At 42.5% G+C, this 20050-nt stretch overlaps 1 protein-coding gene across 1 annotated transcript; it reads left to right on the top strand.

Moving 5' to 3' along the window:
* Positions 1–81: 81 nt before the first annotated feature.
* On the top strand, positions 82–17016 carry LOC137435547 (uncharacterized). Its single transcript, XM_068129439.2, has 2 exons — positions 82–849; positions 12921–17016. The coding sequence occupies exons 1-2, from the start codon at positions 432–434 to the stop codon at positions 13391–13393; spliced, it is 891 nt and encodes a 296-aa protein (XP_067985540.1). The 5' UTR covers positions 82–431; the 3' UTR covers positions 13394–17016.
* The last annotated feature ends 3034 nt before the right edge of the window (positions 17017–20050 follow it).

Here is a 20050-nt window from a genome sequence, read left to right as displayed (position 1 = left end):
ATTATTCCTGAGGTAAGATCGTTTGGGTAGTTGTTAAAGCGTTATTAGAACAACAACAGCGCTTGATGAAGCGGGCGAGGCGGAAACGGGTTGCGCGCCGGAAGTGGGCGTGGCGCCTTTGTGTGCGTTCGAGAGAGTCGGATCCGCCATTGGTCAAGGGAACGATCGAAACTGTACGTTACCGACTGTCGATATGTCGTGTTGAGTGCGTCCGTCTTACTCCGGGTCTCGCGATAGCGTCGGTGAGCACGGCGCAGCTCTGAGAGACGGCACGGTGTCGAGATTCCGCAATGTCTGCGATCGATCGGACAAACACGCCGCGCTTAACGATTGACGCCCACCCGTCGTTGTCGTGAACTGCACCGTTACACCTTTTGCTGAGCGCGGGCGGCAAGAGCGACCTCAACCGTCCGTTGGCGCGAATCGCCGCAATGGCGTCGTTGGACAACGGCGAGGGCGAACAACGGCGCAGCTCCGGCCGCCGGCGGAAGAGCCGCTTTAAAGGCCACGAGAACGCCGTTCTCATCAAAGAAGTGCTGAGCAACCAGCTCGCCCTGTTCGGGCCGCGGAAGGCCTCGGCGAACACGCGAAGGGCCATCTGGCAGGACATCGCCACCAAGATAAACGCCCTGGGCGGCTGTCGCCGGCAGGCCACGGACATCCAGAAGCGCTGGCACGACATCCGCGGCGGCGTCAAGAAGAAAGCGGGGCTGGCGCGTCGGCCCGGCAGGTTGGGGGCGCAGTGGTCCATCCTGACCCCGATGGAGGAAAGGATCCTGGCCACGTTCGACCTTCGGACGCAGCTCGGGAACGGACAGCTTCCCGCGTGGACCATGGAGCAGCAAGCCAGTGAGTTTACACGTGTCGGTTAAGTTTACATCCACGTCCACCTCGTCTGAGCCAAGTCTTTAAATACTTAAAACTCGTTGTTTTTTAAAACCGCGCGAAGCACCACACCGCTTTCCTGTCAGGTAAACGTTTTTATTTTAGGCCGCGTATTTATATTAAAATAAAATTAACAAAAATTATCTCGCCGGAACCGATAACATTTACCTGAATACTATTTTACCGATAAAATGTCGTTATTTGATGTCGGTGTCGTCACTTCCGGTCGTGACGTCTTTCAGACTAACCAATGAAATCGCTTGCGCGGTTAAATAATTTGATGGTGAATGCTGTTGATGGTCGTGCGACTGAGGCAGTGAATTCCGAAGTAAAAGATGCGTTAAAATTTTTTTCTTTTTTTTCCCTTTCCCAGGATTGTAATTTGGCCAGGATACCGGCACACAATGGCCTACTCTTCTCTTTCTTTCATTATTTTTTTATTTTTCTTTAAAATTTCTGTGGGATTATCATCCAGCATCCAATGCTGGCAGGCAGGTCACCCGGCTAATTGTCTCTCAAAAGGACGGCACATACATTGATACACCGCCTCTACTCGTAACATGTGAACATCCTTGAACCCCCCCCCCCCCCCCCCCAAACCTGCAAAGTACTGGAATGATCGTTTGGTCTAATTTGATCTGAACAAGTTTTTTAAATTATCGAGGAAACACTACAAATCAGAACACAAGTTTGTCGTCTAACAGTACTTTGGCTCTGAATTTGTCCCGATCGCACATGCGCAGAGGGGTGAGATATTTTTACCGTCTACCTGCCTGGCAGGTAAACAAAATTGAAAATCATTCCAAACAGGAAACTTTGTTTTTAAGGACGTAATAAAGGATACAAACAACAGGCACAAAGAGCTAATGTAATGTGTAGATTGAGTGGTGTAATAGCCACTGCGTCAATGGCGGTTAAAAACCAGAATTCATTTATTTATTTATTTATTTTACAATATTTATTTTATTTATTTTTTTACAATATTTATTATTTTTTTTTATTTACAATATTTTTTTTTTTTTTACAATTTTTTTTTTTTTTTTTTACAATTTTTATTTATTTTTTTATTTACAATATTTATTTTATTTATTTTTTTACAATATTTTTTTTATTTTTTTATTTACAATATTTATTTTATTTATTTTTTTACAATATTTTTTTTTTTTTTACAATATTTCTTTTATTTATTTATTTACAATATTTATTTCATTTAAATTTAATCACATTATTGAACACTATAGAACACAAATCGCCTTCTTATCACTTCCAATAACCTCCAGTTTTACAGTTACCTCCAGTTACTTAGACATGTTAAATAAGGTGGTGTATAAGACCGCTTCAACAGCACTAAACTTACGGACTTTTTCTAACAATCTTTAAAAGCATTATTTTATATACTTGAACACTGCGTGCGGTTATGGTGTTCTGTGAACGCTCTCGTTTTATCAATTCTCGTCAAAACTTTTTAAGAGTAATCTATGTCTTTCCTTCCAAATTGATAATTACATCCTAAAGGTACAAGTCCTGACAGGATGGTATATAGGTAACGCACTTACCTCTGTGTTGTGTACGCTGGGTTATATTTCCTCTGTCTCGACTATAAACTGTCACATCGGTATTTTGCAGGCAGATCGTTGCATCACAAAGTGCCCTCGGATCCTGCATGTTAAGCTGGGTGTCCTGGCTCCATGCATTAGTTAGACTTAGATCCCACGGTGTCTTTCATGAAGAGTTTCCCAGTTATTGCCGGCACCCTGAACCAATTGCTAATTATTTCCAGCATTACTCAAACATTTGGTGTGGTTAGCCGATTCATGAAAGAATCTGGCCAAAGTCGTTCCCCGGCTGACCACGCAGCTGACCACACAGCGAGGCCTGAAGTCATGCCTGGGGTATGCTCTGACCCCTAAACCAGTTCGTGGACGGGTACACACACACACGTGCACACACACACACACACACACACACACACACACACACACACACACACACACACACACACACACACAAAGGTGGATATAACGCGTCCAGGGAGGGCTCTGTTCCACCTTCTAAAACCCGCATTTGGAGATGACACACATGGACGCACACACAACTGGTGTACGAGATATTCTTAACTTTACATCAAAATAGGTCGGGCCCGTTTCTCGTGTGGACCATACACAAGACAACTTATCCCAACACGTGTCATTGATGCATGATCCAACTTCCTATTCATGAAACAGTGCTAAGGTTTTCAATTTTAACTCCAGAACCCTCCACCCAGCCCATCCGCTGCCCATCATACATGTAACAGTACCTACATGTATGTAACATTGCTTGGCTGTCAACTCTGATGGAGGGGGCTTTGTTCTAATATTTACATTCACCTATCCTTTTAAAAATATGAACCACCTTGTATATTAAAGTCACACACTTTGCCCACCTTGGTTAATAAAGTGATAACACATTCAAGTATTATTTATTGAGAAAGTATTCCCTTGAAATAAGGCAAATTGTGTGCAAATTGTGTCAAAATCGGGCAGTGCACTTCAAGGAATACTGCTACAGGTGCAGCTGAGTTAAATTGGCTCTTTTTCACTGCGCCGTTGTTCGTTGGTAGCCAAGGTTTCCAAAGAAGCTTCCTGGGATATTGTCCCGCAAAGCTGCTTCCCTGTTGTACTGACGCGCATGTTCAAAGGCAGGACCAACCTCTTGGTTGCATTTGTTTGTGGTTTGGGCACCAAGATCATCTTCCTTGCCTGGCTTTGGGGGCGTTGGATGTCTTTTGTGATTATTACCCTGCGCTCGCCAAGCGAAAAGCAGGCTTCGGCGTTTGGTTGTGTACGTGTGACGGCGTGTCTGCATTTTTTAAACTTTTCTCTGCCACCGTTGGTCTGATTGACATGACTTTTTTTTACCATAGGAGCGCCTCCGCTTGTATAATTTTATTTATTCATAATTATGATGTTATAGGTCATGTAGTACAGTCACCATCTTGGAAAACCGTTTCACCTCTATCTCCAAAACCGCTCAATGGGAAAAATTGAAACATGGCTCATTGTCAGGTACTCCCCATGTGGAATGAGGTATGTTAATGATGATGTCATCGGTGCCTTCATTATGACGTAATTCGACAAGTACAACGCTTGATCTAATCAGTATGAAAAAAAAAAATTCTCTGCAACTGTTAGTCCGATGGACACTAAATTTTGACAAGAGGAGCAGCGACTCCTGTATAATTTTTTATGATAATTATGGCATCATAGGTCACGTGGTACAGGCGCCATCTTGGAGAAATTGAGAAAAGTTGCACGTCTATCTCCAAAACAGCTCCATGGAAAAAAAATTAAAACATGGTGCGTTGTCAATTACTCCCCCTCCGGAATAAGATACGTTAATGATGTCATCAGTACCTTAATTATGACGTCATAAATCGACAAGTACAATGCTTGATCCCATCAGTATGAATTTCTCTTTCTCTGCAATTGTTGGTCCGATTGATAGGAAATTTTCACCGTAGGAGCGCTTCCGCCTGTAGCATTGTAGTGATAATTATGACGTCGTAGCTCAAGTGGTATGGGCGCCATCTTGGAAAAACTTCGCACCTCTATATCTCTAAAACCGCTCCATGGAAACGTTGAAACATGGCTCATTGAAAGAACTCCGCATGGGGAATAAGTGTTAACGATTACGTATTTGGTGCTTTAATAAGACGTCACAATTAGACAGGGACAATGCTTAGTCTGATCAGTTTGAATTTTTTTTAGTGTGATCTACACAACAATTATATTGGAGAATATAAATTTTATGATGTCATCACATTGTCTGGCAGCCATATTGGATCAACAACAACAACAACATGCATTTTAAGGCCATTTTCCCTGCTAGAGCGGGGGTTAGCCTTGCGGTCCCCATGACAATCTTCTCCATTTTGCCCTATTTTCTGCATCTCTCCTTGTTAACCCCCTTGCCCGCATTTCTTCTTCCACCACCTTTAGCGAAGTCTTTCTCGGTCTTCCCCGTCCTCTACTTCCTTCTGCATTCATTTCCATCACTCTTCTCAACCAGTCACTTTCATCCTTCCTCAACACACCAAACCATCTCAACCTGTTCCTCTTCACAGCATCAATCACAGGCAATATTCCCAGCATCTTTTGCAATTCATCATTTGTCTTCCTCTCTCTCAACGACACTTCGCGCATCCACCGAACCATTCGCATTTCCACCCTTTCCAACCTTCGTTGCTGCTCTACTTTCATTACCCATGTCTCGCTCCCATAAATCATAACACTTCTCACACATGCAGCATACATCTTTCCCTTCAGCTTCAACGACACTCCCCTCCTCATCAGCACGCCACTCAGTTCCCGAAACCTCTTCCATGCACATCTCACTCGAGCAACCGTTGCCGAGTCTGATCCACCTTCTCCATTCAGCATGTCTCCGAGGTAGCAAAATGTTTTCACACCTTCCAGCTTCACTCCGTCTCCAAGATCCAACTCAACATTTCCTCCATCTGCAGCTCCCTCTGTGCACACCTTACATTTGAATGTAGCTGCCACACTGGTTAATGACCCTCTCAGACCACTACATTTTTGATGAACCCATTCAGCGCACATTGTACATTGAATGGAGTTCACTCCGACACCCTTCCTGCACACAGCACAGGGCCACTTCCCAGTTCTTTCCACCTCACCACATGCTTTACCACTTGCCATCACCTTCGTCTTTCATATTGAATCAAAGAAAGAAAAAAAAACCCCCTTCAAAAACAGAAGAGTTGGCTCGCACCAAGTTGACTGCGCAGAGTACGTATTCTATGAATACCATGAGTGTCCCTTGTACATCTTCCGTGTCGTCTCCATCATCCATTTTGACGTGTTTAAAGCCTGTCCTATGGAACAACCTTGTTCGAATACTTAAATATACAAGCAAATATTTGTGGTCTTGTTGGCCTGCCTGGTGATGTCGTTTTGAACGCTATGGGGCAGTACAAGTCCATATTGTATCGTTATAACAGGCAGCATAGACATCTGTAGTGTTGACTTTTTAAAAAATCGAAGTACTATGTACTGTTTGTAGGTGTAAACATATCCTTCATTAGCCATGTTTACTGTTTCTCTCGCAAGTTTTTGCAGTGATACATAGAGGGTTTATCGGACACACATTCACTGTTATGCTGGACTTGGGACATACGGTCAGGCAGGACAATGGATGACTTTGACTTGAGTACTAGGTGGGATAATTGAGATTTTTCCAGTGATGTGAAATATTCTCCTTACCATGAGGTTGTTGTTGTTGTTGTTGTTGTTGTTGTTGTTGTTGTTGCTGCTGTTGCTGTTGTTGTATAGCCCCAGACAGTTCTCTTCAACAAGCTTGTGATAGAGACAGCTGATCGATCTCGCAGGAGCGACCCAGAGATCCCCCATATCCAGGATGTTGTACCCCCACCTTCATGATTTCAGGGACACGACAGAGTTAGAGAGTTGGAGAGAGAGGGAGAGAAAAGAGGGAAAAGGCTGGTCCATGGGGACCAATCGGCACTCTGACCATGACCACAGGGAAGAATGGTGGAAGATTTGGCCAAATGTAAAGTTTAACTGATTCGACTTTGGGGTCAAAGGTCAAAGTCTGTAATAGGTCTACAACTTGACAACGGCTGAAGTGATCTAATTCAAACTTGGTACAGATATGTATGATGATGTAAAGATGAAATGATTCCATTTTGGGGTCCCAAGGTCAAAAGGCAAAGGTCAGAGGTCATATCAAGTAAAAATGTGATAACATGTGAACAGCTGAAGGGATTGAAATTAAAATTTGGTACAGGTATGTATGATGATGTAACCATGAATTGATTATATTTTGGGGTCAAGAGGTCAAAGGTCATGCCAGGTAAAACTGTGATAACTTGAGAGCAGCTGAATGGATTTAAATCAAACTTGGTACAAGTGTTGCTCGCATAATGATGTAATAATGTGGGCTGAGGCACATCGGTCGCCGTCGAGATGTCGAAGAGTGTCGTTCTAGTTTTTCTTTGTATGGAAGCCTTGTACCTATCACAACCTCATTTGCAGGTTAATGGTACATTTTCTCAAACATACAGAATCAAAGGATTTATAATAAAATGTTTAGTTTTTGATCATTCCCTTTGAGTAACAAAATCACAAATGTTGTTTGAGCTCCTCAGCCACATTTCAATTTGGGCTTTCTTTTAGAAAAGGCAACGACCATGATGGGTCAATAAGAAAAACATGGTAAAAAGACTCGGTTGCGAGAGCAAAATAGATGGCATGCCATTTAGTCTAGTAGGAAGACTAGGTCCCCCTGCACCCCCCGGAGATATACTTCTAATCAGTGTTTCTAGATTGGAAAAAATGTGTAGAAAATGACTAGCTATGGCCCCAAGCTGAAAAAATGTCCCACATACCATTTTTATGCAAATTACTGCTGCCATTATCAAAAAAACGATTTTTGACATATCTCAGCCAATATTGCAGATAATTGAAAAATGAAGGTGTCTAGACCCATGTTTTGAAGGGCATAGATCATGATAGAACTATTCATAACATGATTACATGTGTCTATGGTATACTAGTATGCATATTAATGCTGTAATTACAAAATAATCAGTTTTACAAATGATAAGGATACGTTAATACTGCAGATAACTTAACATGGTACATAAGGGGTCTAAACCCAGGTATTTTCAAGGTTAAATGTCAACAAGATGCTCCTGAGTCTTGCATAGGGGCGGGACATTGGCAGTAACATTGGTACCACTCAACTTTTCTTCCCACCATTGACTTTGTATTGCGAGAGATTTTCACTTGCTTATTTAAAGGTTTCTCACCCAGCCCACGTAAAATCTACCAACTCCTGCTGTTAACTCCCAAACATATTTTTTTATGTTATCCAATCACAGTGCAGAAATGACAGACTAGAGATCCAAATTAGTGCTGCTATAGCTGCCATTTTACATTTCCATCCATGTAACATGCGCGCTCGCGCGCTCGTATCAATTGGTAATGTCGCGCGCTCGTATCAATTGGTAACGTTGATGTTATTGAATACCTCAGTTGAAAGTTCAGTCTTCCATTCCATCTGTGTGTTGTTCTTGGTATTCATCCTCCAATCTAGCCAGGTAAGATGCTAACTATAATGTTACTCACACTCTTGACTTCAGTTTCTGCATGAAATCATAAACAGGCAGAATAACAGCTGAGCCAGCTAGCACCATGTTAGCTAACGTTAAAGCTAGCCTCATCTATGTACAGTATGTTCCTAATGTCGGTGTAACTTAAACTTTTGTTAATGCCAAACATGAGACATATCTGTTGACTTCTGTATATGAATTGAACCAGAAAGAGGCACGACAGCTGAGCTAGCTACAGTAACTTAGCACAATGTTTCATTGGCCTAGATAGCTAACGTTAGTGTGGAAGAATTTAGATGTTTTAGCTATTAGCACTTTTGATGCCACTAAACATGGTTTAGTCAGCTAAAAAGTACCCTAGTGTAGAACATGACTCAGAACCTCTGTTACCTCACTGAAAACTCAGAGCCTCCTTTCACAGGCACTTTTAACATCATTCGTGATTTCTTATTTGTCATTTAACAGTGATGGTAGACATCGACAGCAAGCATGCCCAAAAGAAAACGGAATGTAGAACCTGCAGCCCAAAGCTCTCCTCCTACATGCATCCTTCATGTACCATCCATGTCTGATCATGGGGATTTCACGCCCCTCCGTAAAATTAAAGGATCTGCTTCAGAAAAACTGCAACTGCTTCAAAAGATCCGGGATAGACGTCTCAACCAACCGCATGACTCCCCATGTCGTATGCAATCAGTATGTGATCAGATCCCGGCAACTCTTCCTGATGACCTAGAAAGAGTAGGATATCACAGCAAGTGTTATAAGCACTTTGTCCGCCACTTTCATCGTCTGGGAGATGATACAGAACCAGGGCCATCAACCTCATCATGGCATCACTCTCCTCGTAAACCAGGAGGTTCTGCTGAACCCATCTTCCCGCCAGAGTGTATATTTTGTGAGAAAGTTGAGACCAAAGATGCTCATCGCAATACTGAGAGGCCTACAACCTTCCCATCCTTTAAAAACAAAGAAAATGCATGGGAGCAAATCGAAACACGGGCTGAGAAAATGGGTCTCTATCGACTCCATCGAAAGGTGAAAAACAAAGACCTCTTTGCATGTGAGGCCAAACACCATCCGTCATGTTTTAAAGCTTTCCGCACAGCATTCTACAACTATGAGCGTGCGATTCACAGAGCCGAAGCACCAAAGGAGCAGGCTTGCATGTCAGCCGCCCATGAAAAGGCATTCAACTCAGTACTGGAACACATTCAAACCCAGGTCATCCAGCAGAATAAAGTTCTACAGCTTTCTTCCTTGCGCTTGCTCTATGTCGAGGAACTGAAACTGAATGGATATGAGAACTCAAATTATCGGTCAGAGAAACTACTGAAACGCCTACAGAATGACCCAATCAAGGAGCATATCCACTTCACGAAGGTTGATCATGACAAATGTGATGTCATTTCTTTCTGGCTTGTGCACAGCTCAAACATAACAGTTTCCAATGCTCTCGCACGAGCATTCACACTCGGAAGCACAAACAAGAACCAAAATGTTGCCCTCCAACTTCGCCAGGGTATTCTACAGGCTTTCAGAGAGTGTAAAGACCAACCATGGCCACCAACAGCTGAAGACATGGAGCTCAATCCTGAAGACATCCTACCTCCAGACCTTGTCCGCTTTCTCAGCGTGCTAATGACTGGCAAGGAGGGCATCGAGACAGAAAAGGTGAAGCGTCTGGTCTTCTCCATTGGACAAGATCTGTGCCGTGCAGTGTCAGATGGAAAATGGAAGTTACCAAAGCACATTCTCCTCTGTGTGACTGTAAGGCACCTGTTCCGAAGCAAACAGCTCACCACAATACTACACAGGCTTGGACACTCTGAGAGCTACGATTTCGCCTTGGAGTTGGAAACTGCTCTCGCCAAGGTCCTGGATGAAGTCTCAACTTATCGTACACCACAAATTGTGACAGGAGAGGGCAACCTTGTATTCCACTGTGAGTGGGACAACTTGAATAAAACCACTACCAGTGTGCACGGCAGCAACATTGTAAACAGTGCTGGAGGAATCATGGTGCAGGAGGTCAAGCCCGGGTTCGAGAGCAGCAAGGACCGAATGCTACCTACCATCAATAGGTCACAACAGCGTAGCCTGAAGGTCGACACACCAAAAACTCTCCCACCCTTGCACTTTACTCGCGTTGGCCCGAAGTTCCCTGAAGGCTCATCATTCACACCGCCAGCAGAGAATGACACAGTCTATGCCACTACGATGCAAGAGTACTACATCTGGCTCTTCATCAGATACATCGGAAGCTGTGGCCTGCAGCCTGTGCCTGGGCTAGGGGGTTTCACCTCTGCAACTGGTTCTCCCCCACCCAGCAAATCAACAGTCGACTACTGCACGCCTATCCACCAACCGATCACAGACAACGCAGTTGTTCGTGAGCTACTGAAGCGTTCCGAGGCAGCAACTGCTGAGGTGGGTCAGAGATGGGTCCTGAATACATTTGATCTGGGTGTCTGCATGAAAGCCCTTCCCATCATCTGGCGCTGGCCAAATGAATTTGCTAGTCATGTAGTAACGATTGGACCCTTCCACACATCCATGAACTACATCGGGATGCTCACTGGACACAAGATGCGTGGTTCTGGATATGCAGAGATTCTCTTTGAGGCACAACTAGTAACAAGTGGATCTCTCAAAGGTGTTCTCAGTGGAAAGGCCTACGCAAAGTCCCTCTTTTGCCTCAAAACAGTGTGTGAGGCAATGGAGAGGCTGTTGATGGAGAGATTCACTGAGGAGGAGAACATCATGATCTCTGACCCTGCTGTGCTTCTCAGAATGACCCAGTCTTGCAACCGAGAGCACCTCGATGAAGCCCTCAAAGACCCCTCAACTCTACTCCTCATCAAAAAGTACCATGCCTTTGAGGAAAAGGTGCGCAAGGGCCACCTGGGGAAGACAGCTGCCTTCTGGATGTCGTTCATTACCCACTGCCATCTTGTCTTCATGCTCCTCCACTCTGTGAAGACCAACAACCTCCAGCTGTTTCACAAGTGTAACGGAGAGATGGCAGATATCTTCTTCGCCTTTGACGGACACAACTACTCCAGGTTTGTGTAGCATACATGGTAAAATGTATAACCATCACTGAGTAGATTTTAATTGATACTTGGGTTCATGTATTATGAGAGGAGCTATTCCAATAAATGTCTACAGTATTTCCCTCTCTGTACTGTAAAACTGTGATTATTTTGTAAATAAAGCACTAATTAGCATACTAGTATACCATAGACACATGTAATCATGTTATGAATAGTTCTATCATGATCTATGCCCTTCAAAACATGGGTCTAGACACCTTCATTTTTCAATTATCTGCAATATTGGCTGAGATATGTCAAAAATCGTTTTTTTGATAATGGCAGCAGTAATTTGCATAAAAATGGTATGTGGGACATTTTTTCAGCTTGGGGCCATAGCTAGTCATTTTCTACACATTTTTTCCAATCTAGAAACACTGATTAGAAGTATATCTCCGGGGGGTGCAGGGGGACCTAGTCTTCCTACTAGACTAATTGCGTAAATCACCATGCTTCCCACCTAAAGCAATTTAGAAAGATGGGAAAAGGTTCCACCAGGAATTACCCAATATCAAATTTAGAGTTAAAAAATTATTTCCCCATTTTGACCCCTGTGGACCGGTCTCCACCCCCTCGGACATGAACCAGGGAGTCGAATCAAAAAAAATGTTGCATATTTAATGCATCCTCCAATGCTGATTGCATATACAAAGTTTCATGAATAAAATGTGAAATTGCATTTTTTTTGTTAGTGGACCTTTTGACCCCACCCCAGAGGGTGGGGTCAAAAATGACACTGCTCTTGCACCTTTGTGCCATGTGGTGATCATAACTATCAAGTTTGGTGAATTCCTGCCCAGAGGAGGAGATAGCGTGCCGGACGGACAATTGGACAGAGCCGATTCCGATTACTCCCCACCGCCCCCGCCCCCCCCCCCCCCCCTTCCTCCTTTTTTTTTTTTTTTTTCAAAAAACGTGGGGATAAAAATCCTTATCTTTGGTCGATAGTTTGCCACAATCCATTAGCCTGATGTTTTGAGTGTGGTTGGAGACCCTGTATGTATTGATTGGAACTCAACTTTAGCTCACCTGTGCTTATATGATCGAGCAGTGTCCATAGGTAAGCCAGCCGGCCAGTCAGTGAGCGAGTCTGTAAACACTTCAGTCATTATCACTTGAACCAAACACATGATTTTGATGAAGCTTGGCCATAAACTTCATATCTGATGCCTAACAAAGGTGTGTTGACTGCATCAAAATCTGCGCTCTTTAAGAGGGTATATGGGGAGGCGCTTCAACCCCCCCCCCCCCCCCCAAATATATATTTGCTTCTCCAAAACTACACACGATTGTAAAATGAAATGAAAAGGTTTTGATGAAACTTGTTTTTGGGTGGGTCTTGATCCACAAAATAGGTACCTAGAGATATTCAATTGAACTAACTTTAAATTGAACTAACTTTAAATTTCAGATTGAACTAACTTCTCCATTTTGGTTTCGTATGTGCTTTATTATCTGAAGCTACACACACCATTTCGATGAAACTTGACCACGACCTTCATCGACCGTGATGCACCAAAGTTTGTTCACGGCATTAAAAACAAATCGGGTCGGTTTGCCCCCCAAAATAGGTATTTCCTTTCTTCGTCACATAATTTGTGTGTCATCCACACCTACCAGTGGTTCCATAGTTCTACCAGGTGAGCCCAACTGCATTGCCCCTATTTTTGGCTTGGCTCTAAAAGGAGTTCTGTGATCACTCTGCCACTCTGCATTTACAAATTTATGTTATTGCCAACAGATAACATGGAAAGTGTTTTCATTTATAATTCCCCCCCCCTCCCCCCCACCCCTGCCGATTCCAGGTGATGAATCTGTAATTGATGACAGAGATATGCAGCACCACCAGTTACAGAGCCAAAGATGGTCATCTGCAGTTAACATGGAGGAAGAAGGTGATGACGACGAAGAAGATGACGATGCACAAGATACGGATGATTCGGTGGAAGAGGATGAGGATGAAGATGGCAATAGTTTGGGGCAATGGCGAACGTCGTCGAGGCAGCCCCAGGCTGATGACTGCAGTTTGCTCACTCAAACCCTGCAGTATGTTCTCATTGCTCAAGAGAAAAACAACACAATTTTGCAGCGGTTAGAGCAGGCAGTGGGTCGCGTGGCAGATGTCTTGCAGTCCCTTGTGGAGGTAACCAGACGTCCTACTGCAAGGCTTCGCATGGCGGACAAGGCTACAATGCCCGAACCTGCAGGGTGGGAAGGGATGCCAATGCCCACACGTAGTGTGAGGAGGGGAACTCGTGGACGTAGGGGAAGGTGCTAGAACACCATTTGATAGGGAAACGTTTTTAAAAAAAATAAATAATGACTGCACATATTTAGTTTGTTCCATGTTCTTGATGTTGCAGTGGCTGATGCAGCATTTTTTTAACTTGCATTTCCTGTTTGTTGAACAGATGTTCATGCTGTTTTAGGATCCCTACTGCTTCTGAAAAGCTCCATATTGTATATTAGGCCGGTATGTCTGACAACAATCTACACAAACTACTTTGTAAATAAACGATACTGTCGTAGTTTACAAGGGAGTAGCCCAATGTCGTTAAATCGTTCCCAACAGGGTGTCCAGAGAAATGGTTCCAACATATGTCGATAATTTCAGATTGAACTAACTTCTCCATTTTGGTTTGTTAGAGCTTGTACAAGTGTTATTTTAATAACAATTGCAAATGCCATTGGTGCCACAAAATTAAATTATCCAACCCCTACTTGTACCCCTCCCAGCCCATCCCCTCTCCCTGTTCCAGCAAAATTAATCAAACATATGGAATCCTTACTTCCTCTTCCTCTGCTGTCTCTCCTCCCCCATGTCACACTGACCTTATTTCTGTGCAGCATGGGGATTTTGAATATCTCTCGGCTCATTCGAAACATAAATGACAGAGCAACCGCTTTATTGACTGACAAAGTGAAAGGAGAACAGGCAAGCAAACAAAAAAGAACCAGACACTATTTAAACAAGCAGTTTATTGGTCAGAATGAAATAGGGGGAAAAGGCATGTGGGATGCTTGCTCCAACAGGAAGGTGAGCTGGAAGCTGCGTTCTTCCTTTTCAGTCAATGTTGATTCCGATTATGGTGAGGGTGATGAGGGTGGGGGAGTGGGCGGAGCGGTTGTAGTTTATGGGTGGGATGTTGCGATGTCATCGGGATTATTAGTGCCATTTAAAGCTACTCTGAATTTTGGCAAAAACATTCATGCTCCCAGCAGATGACCGTATTGAGACTTTAATATCGTAGAATCTCTGCACAAAGTGTAGTAAACGGAAGGTGTGGTGCGATAGGAGTTGGTCTTTTTATTATTACTTTTTAAGCATTGGCCATTGGGCAGGCTATCAATCGCAGCTTGGCCCAGTTTTTGCATTGATAAAATCTGGCTTGACTGAATCTTTCGTTTATACAAGTTTGCGGGCAATTTTTATTATTATATTAATACAGGGTCTAAGGCTTATGGAGGAGCTATAACACAAACCACGCACAGTCATGTGTAGATGACTAAATGAGACAAAACTGTACTTTACCTCAAACAAGCAGCCACTGAGCTTGAGGAAAGTGACATAACTTCTTGGGGCCTCTGGGTACCAGTGACACTCTTTATTATGTCTTTTTTTTCCCCTCCACACTCAAGGGAAGGGGGCAATTGAGGAGAAATTTCCTCCTCTCCGTGGATGGTAACTGATGGGGTTTAGATGTGCTCTATCCTTTCAATGCTGAGCATCAAGCAAGGGAGCTGCATGTACCATTGTAAGGTTTTTGTTACGACTCGACTAGGGTCAGAAACGAATCGCTGAATGCCAGACTCAGAGCGGATGCTCTAATCATTGTGCCACTGAGCGTGTTCACACTAAGCATTTGTTCACGCCATTCATTGCTTTAATCATTTGCATTTTATTGATTCGTAACATCTTGACCACTACTGTGAAAATTGGTGATGTAGCAACTGCTGGAATTGTTGATGCTTGTCAAAGCGTTGGTTAATGTTGTAAAAATAATGAATCCTAAAGGATTCTCAGAAGATGTAATGTCGTATCTAAATAGCGTTGCTTTACTTTTTTGAGAAAAGGCTCAAAGGCAACTATCTGCTTTGTCATGATTCTGCTGGCGGCAACTGAAGAGCCAGTGATTGCTATAATTTTAATAGCTTTCCCAAAAACAAAAAGTGCCTTTTCCATTTACAAAAAAACAAAAACCAAAGTTTGGTTTTTAAAAAAAGAACATGGTTCGCACAATCCTTGGAAGTCCTGGAAAATCGAGAAAATTGCGCAAACATAAATAATCTACCGCGTTTCCGGTCAGAATTGTTAATCCCCCTGAGCAAGTCCACCGTTCTTTTTAAAGAGAATGTTACCAATTTTGACTTCCTCCCAGGGATTTACCAAAGCTGAGCTGAAATGGTTTCTCATGCGTTATATAGATATACTGTGTATATATATATATATACACACACACAGACTTGGCATTTAATATGGAATTTTTTTTTTTTCTGGACTTGGGTTTACTTTCTAAACTCAGTATATCAATCTGGTGAGTTTCTTTTACCCTTCGGTGATGTCTTTGTTGAAAGAACCATGTCACTGATTGTCTTTCGCAGCAAGAAGTCAATAACAGGATTATATCACAGGTGGCATGACAAAATGTAAGGACAGGTACATTTGACGATTGGCTTCACAATCGGGTATATAAGGGTTGTTGCAATCTGTATTAGTGGAAAACAACTGCTGCACGTCTACAAAAGTTATTGCCGCTTCCTCTGGAGATGGTCCGTCAACTTGACAATGCTGTTTGTCATGGAGTGGTGGCTTTATGAAATTCTGGCATGAAACAGTGTGCTATTGCTCGGCAGTATGGCATCACTCAAGGTCATGTGTCAAAGATCCTGAAACGAAATGCTCAGAGGGGTGTCCCTACTCCAATACCGAGGCCAGGACATCCACGCAGAACCACAAGGAGAGATGATCGCCAGCTGCACCGGTTAGTCTGCAATGGCCGTACCAAGTCAGCTTAGGGCTGAGTGGCAGCAACTGACAAATGTGCCTGTATCCAGAAGGCTAGTCAACCAACGACTGGTTCAAGCAGGCTATCGTGCCAGGCGTCCCATGGGAAAGCCACGCCTGACCAGACAACACAGCCAGCGCCGATTGCAGTGGGCCAGAGAGCACCGTCAATGGCAGCCAGGACACTGGAATCACGTGACCTTCAGTGACGAGTCTATATTTCTGGTCTATCGTCAAGATGGCCGCGTCCGAGTGCGCAGACAAGTGCATGAAGCCCACAACGAAGATTGTATAGTGCCAAGAGTCCAAGCTGGAGGTGGTGGGGGTGACCGTTTGGGTTGCTTTTCATGCAGGGGGCAAAACTGACGTGGTTGTTCTGAATGGAAATCTGAACCAGTTCAAGTACAGGGTCATTCTGGAAGAAACATTGCTTCCATTTGCTCGTGCAGCCTTTCAAGGAAACTTTGTCTTCCAAGATGACAATGCATGGCCTCATCGTGCTCGCATGATCCAACACTTTTTTGCTGACCGTGGTGTAGAGCATATGGAGTGGCCTGCCATGCCCCCGGATATGAATCCGATAGAGAACTTGTGGGCAGAATTAACGCGTCAAATCGACAACTTGGACCAGCAGCCGACCTCTGTGCGTGAATTGCAGCAGACTATTGTCACTGCATGGCAAGCGATTCCTGTCCAAACCTTGTCAAATCTCGTGAACAGCATGCCTCGACGTGTACGTGCTCTCCTGAATGCTCGGCGGGGTTACACGAAGTACTGAATTGTAATTTTACTGTCCGTAATCCCAGTCATAATTTAGCTTTTGTTTTTGTTGAACAAAAATTTGGCTAATGTGCAAAATAAAGAGATACTTCTGGAAAACGTACAGAAGTTTAACACAGTACTGTCCGTGAATTGAGTTCGATATCGGTTTACATCACTTTCAAGGATCAATTTATTTGCTTCGAAATGTCAAATGTGGTTTTTGTTTCTTTTAAAGGTCACATTAACAAAATCTAGAATAATTTCAACGTAATTCCAATGAACTTTTGGTTCTAAGTCATCTTGAAAAGTAAGTTCACCCTCACAAAAAAAATATTCCATATTAAATGCCAAGTCTGTGTGTGTATATATATAGATATATAGATATATATATAGATATATATATAGATATATATATATAATGCAAACATTTACGGAAACCTGTTAATCAGGAAGTAGCTACTTGGCATGCTCACTGTCGATTGTACAGGTAAAGTAAGATGATTTGCAGAATGTCAAAGCGTTGCTATTTTAATTCCTCATGATGGTCATGTTGGTGATTGGCTTGTGAAGGAGTCTATTCACATGGCCAGATACAGGGTCTGTGAGAAGATATTTGATATCAGGAATTTGAGGGAAAGCGCACTTCGGAATTACATGTGAAGCACCAAAGCAGTTGTCGCGTTGGTTTGCAAATTACCGGTCTAACTAACCCTAACCCTAACAACTCCCATATTTCGAATTTAAAAAATATATATATTTTTTGCCTCTAGGACAGGTGTTTATACTTTCGTTGTATTTCATTTATATTTATTGTCTGTCTTCCTGAATGTAATCCAAACATTCATCTATATCGATTTGGTCTTTCATAAAAACACAGTAGCTTAGCCAAATTTTTTTTTTTTTACATTTATGTACAAGTGACATTGGAAAAATCTAATATCACTTGCACATAAAACATGTCTGAAAAGTCCTGGAAAACAACTCTTTTGTCCTGGAAATTTGGTCTTCCATGGCTGTGCGAACCATGAATAAACTCAGTTTCATCTTATTGATTGAAAAAGCAATGTGCACTTTTATTGGGGGAAAAAATTGCATTTATTTGCCTGTGATTCTTCAGACTTGATTCCCACAGTATAATTAGCAAAAATAGTAAAAATATAAATACACTGGAATTCGTTACTCAAGGGATGCCTTTTATACCAGGAGCGTGAGCACAGCTGATATCAAATCTAATTACCTCTGCCACCAAAGGTGTTTTCACCCCTGTCTGTCTGTGAACAAGACATCTCAAAAAGTTGTGGACGGATTCGGACAAAATTTGGTGTAGCGTATGTGACAAGGACGAAATGATTAGATTTTGGTGAAGATCTGAATATGGATTTGGATATGAGAATTATTTAATTTTTTAAAGTGATTCTTCACCATTGAGTGATGGGGCTAAAACCAACATATCGCAAGATATCTCAAAATGTTGTGGACGGATTTGGACGAAATCCGGCGGACGTGGTGTGTGTGTGTGTGTGTGTGTGTGTGTGTGTGTGTGTGTGTGTGTGTGTGTGTGTGTGTGTGTGTGTGTGTGTGTGTGTGTGTGTGTGTGTGTGTGTGTGTGTGTGTGTGTGTGTGTGTGTGTGTGTGTGTGTGACAAGGCCGAATAGATTCAATTTTGGTGAAGATCCGGATCTGGCTAGTTTCACTTTGAGAAGGCTCTTCTGGGATTGGTATATGGATTTTTTTATTATTTTTTTTTCAGTACTACACGTTTTACCCGTCGCTTTGTGGACGGATTTTAATCAAAAGAAAACATGTTGTACTTCACAAACATTCTGCTCTATTCACTCGATAATTTGGCTGAGGTTATCTTCCATCTGCTTGGAAGTCAGCTGACATCTTCATCAACCATCCTTGCTGCTTATATACGGTGCGAGCAAAAATCACCCCGCTTTGCTGCAAAGCTCGGTGTTCTCTGCTTGAAATGAGTGAAATGAAACTTTTTGAAAATTTCGAATTCTTCTCGTTCAGATTTCAACATCACCGTAATGCATATTATTATCAAGTTGTTGAAACTTTTTTTTATTTTTTTTTATTACAAGATGATTGGTAATACGGGATACCACCGGGTGGCACACTACTATACCATACACATTTACATAGAGAGAATTGGGGTCTTCCCCTCACCTTGAACGCCCTCCCCCAGATATGTTACCCAGACAGAAACCATACTTGGGGTACCCTTAGGCAACATGCAAAACTTGGTTTGATTTGTTTCAGTAGTTATTTAGTTTCTGAAGCATATATGAAATATAAACAAACATATACAATTTCACTTTTAAAGTGTACATTTTGTGCCAGAGATCTAGATTCACGACGACGCTCGTCTGACGAGCGTCTAACGTCTGACGTGATTGCGATTGACGTGAGCAGAGCATGGGCTGCTCTGCTCACGTCACTTGGTATAGGTGGTATCCCTTGATTGTGCATCAAATTATGGTCGATTTTTTTTTTTGTACTTTTTGTAATTACGCTGTGTGAATCAAGTCTGTGAATAATTGCACAAACACAATTGGATAATGTAGTGAATATTTTATTTCTAATTCGACCATATCTTGACGAGTTTTACTGTAAATTTCTACATTCCGTTTTTTTTTTTTTTTTTGCCGTATCAGATTTGGTTTTCTGTTTCAAATTAATGATTCCATGAATCCATTTTCCACAATAATGGAAAATCACTGGCTCTACAACTATCTGCTAACACAATAGACTAACAAAATTTGCAATTGCTTTGATTACCCAAGTTGCAATCTAATTTGATTACCCAAGTTTGATTACCCCAATACCCCATCCTCCCCTATGGCCTATAAACCTTGAATGCAAATTTCTTAAAACTTTATTTTCTCAGAAATTCTTGTTATCACATGTTTATCTCATCTTGTCTTTTATCTTGATTTAGTGAGTCATTGGATGAACATTCTAACCAGTGCAGCAAAATTATAAAAAATTGTGGAAAATGTTGCATTGCTTTTGCAACATGGAGATGGGAATTGTTTTGTTTTGAGGGAAACGTCAAATCTTGACTTGAGTGAAGATACTGGTTTCTCTCGCATTGCAGGAAGGCCTCGGTCTTTTATTGCCTCACCTCCAGTCTAATTCCTTCTGCGCTCTCAGCCCTCC

This window comes from Myxine glutinosa, chromosome 9, assembly GCF_964187855.1.
Source record: "Myxine glutinosa chromosome 9, kmMyxGlut1.1, whole genome shotgun sequence".
In the NCBI taxonomy this organism is placed as follows: domain Eukaryota; kingdom Metazoa; phylum Chordata; class Myxini; order Myxiniformes; family Myxinidae; genus Myxine; species Myxine glutinosa.
Note: the sequence above shows the minus strand (reverse complement) of the source record. Positions and strands in the feature narration are given on the sequence as shown.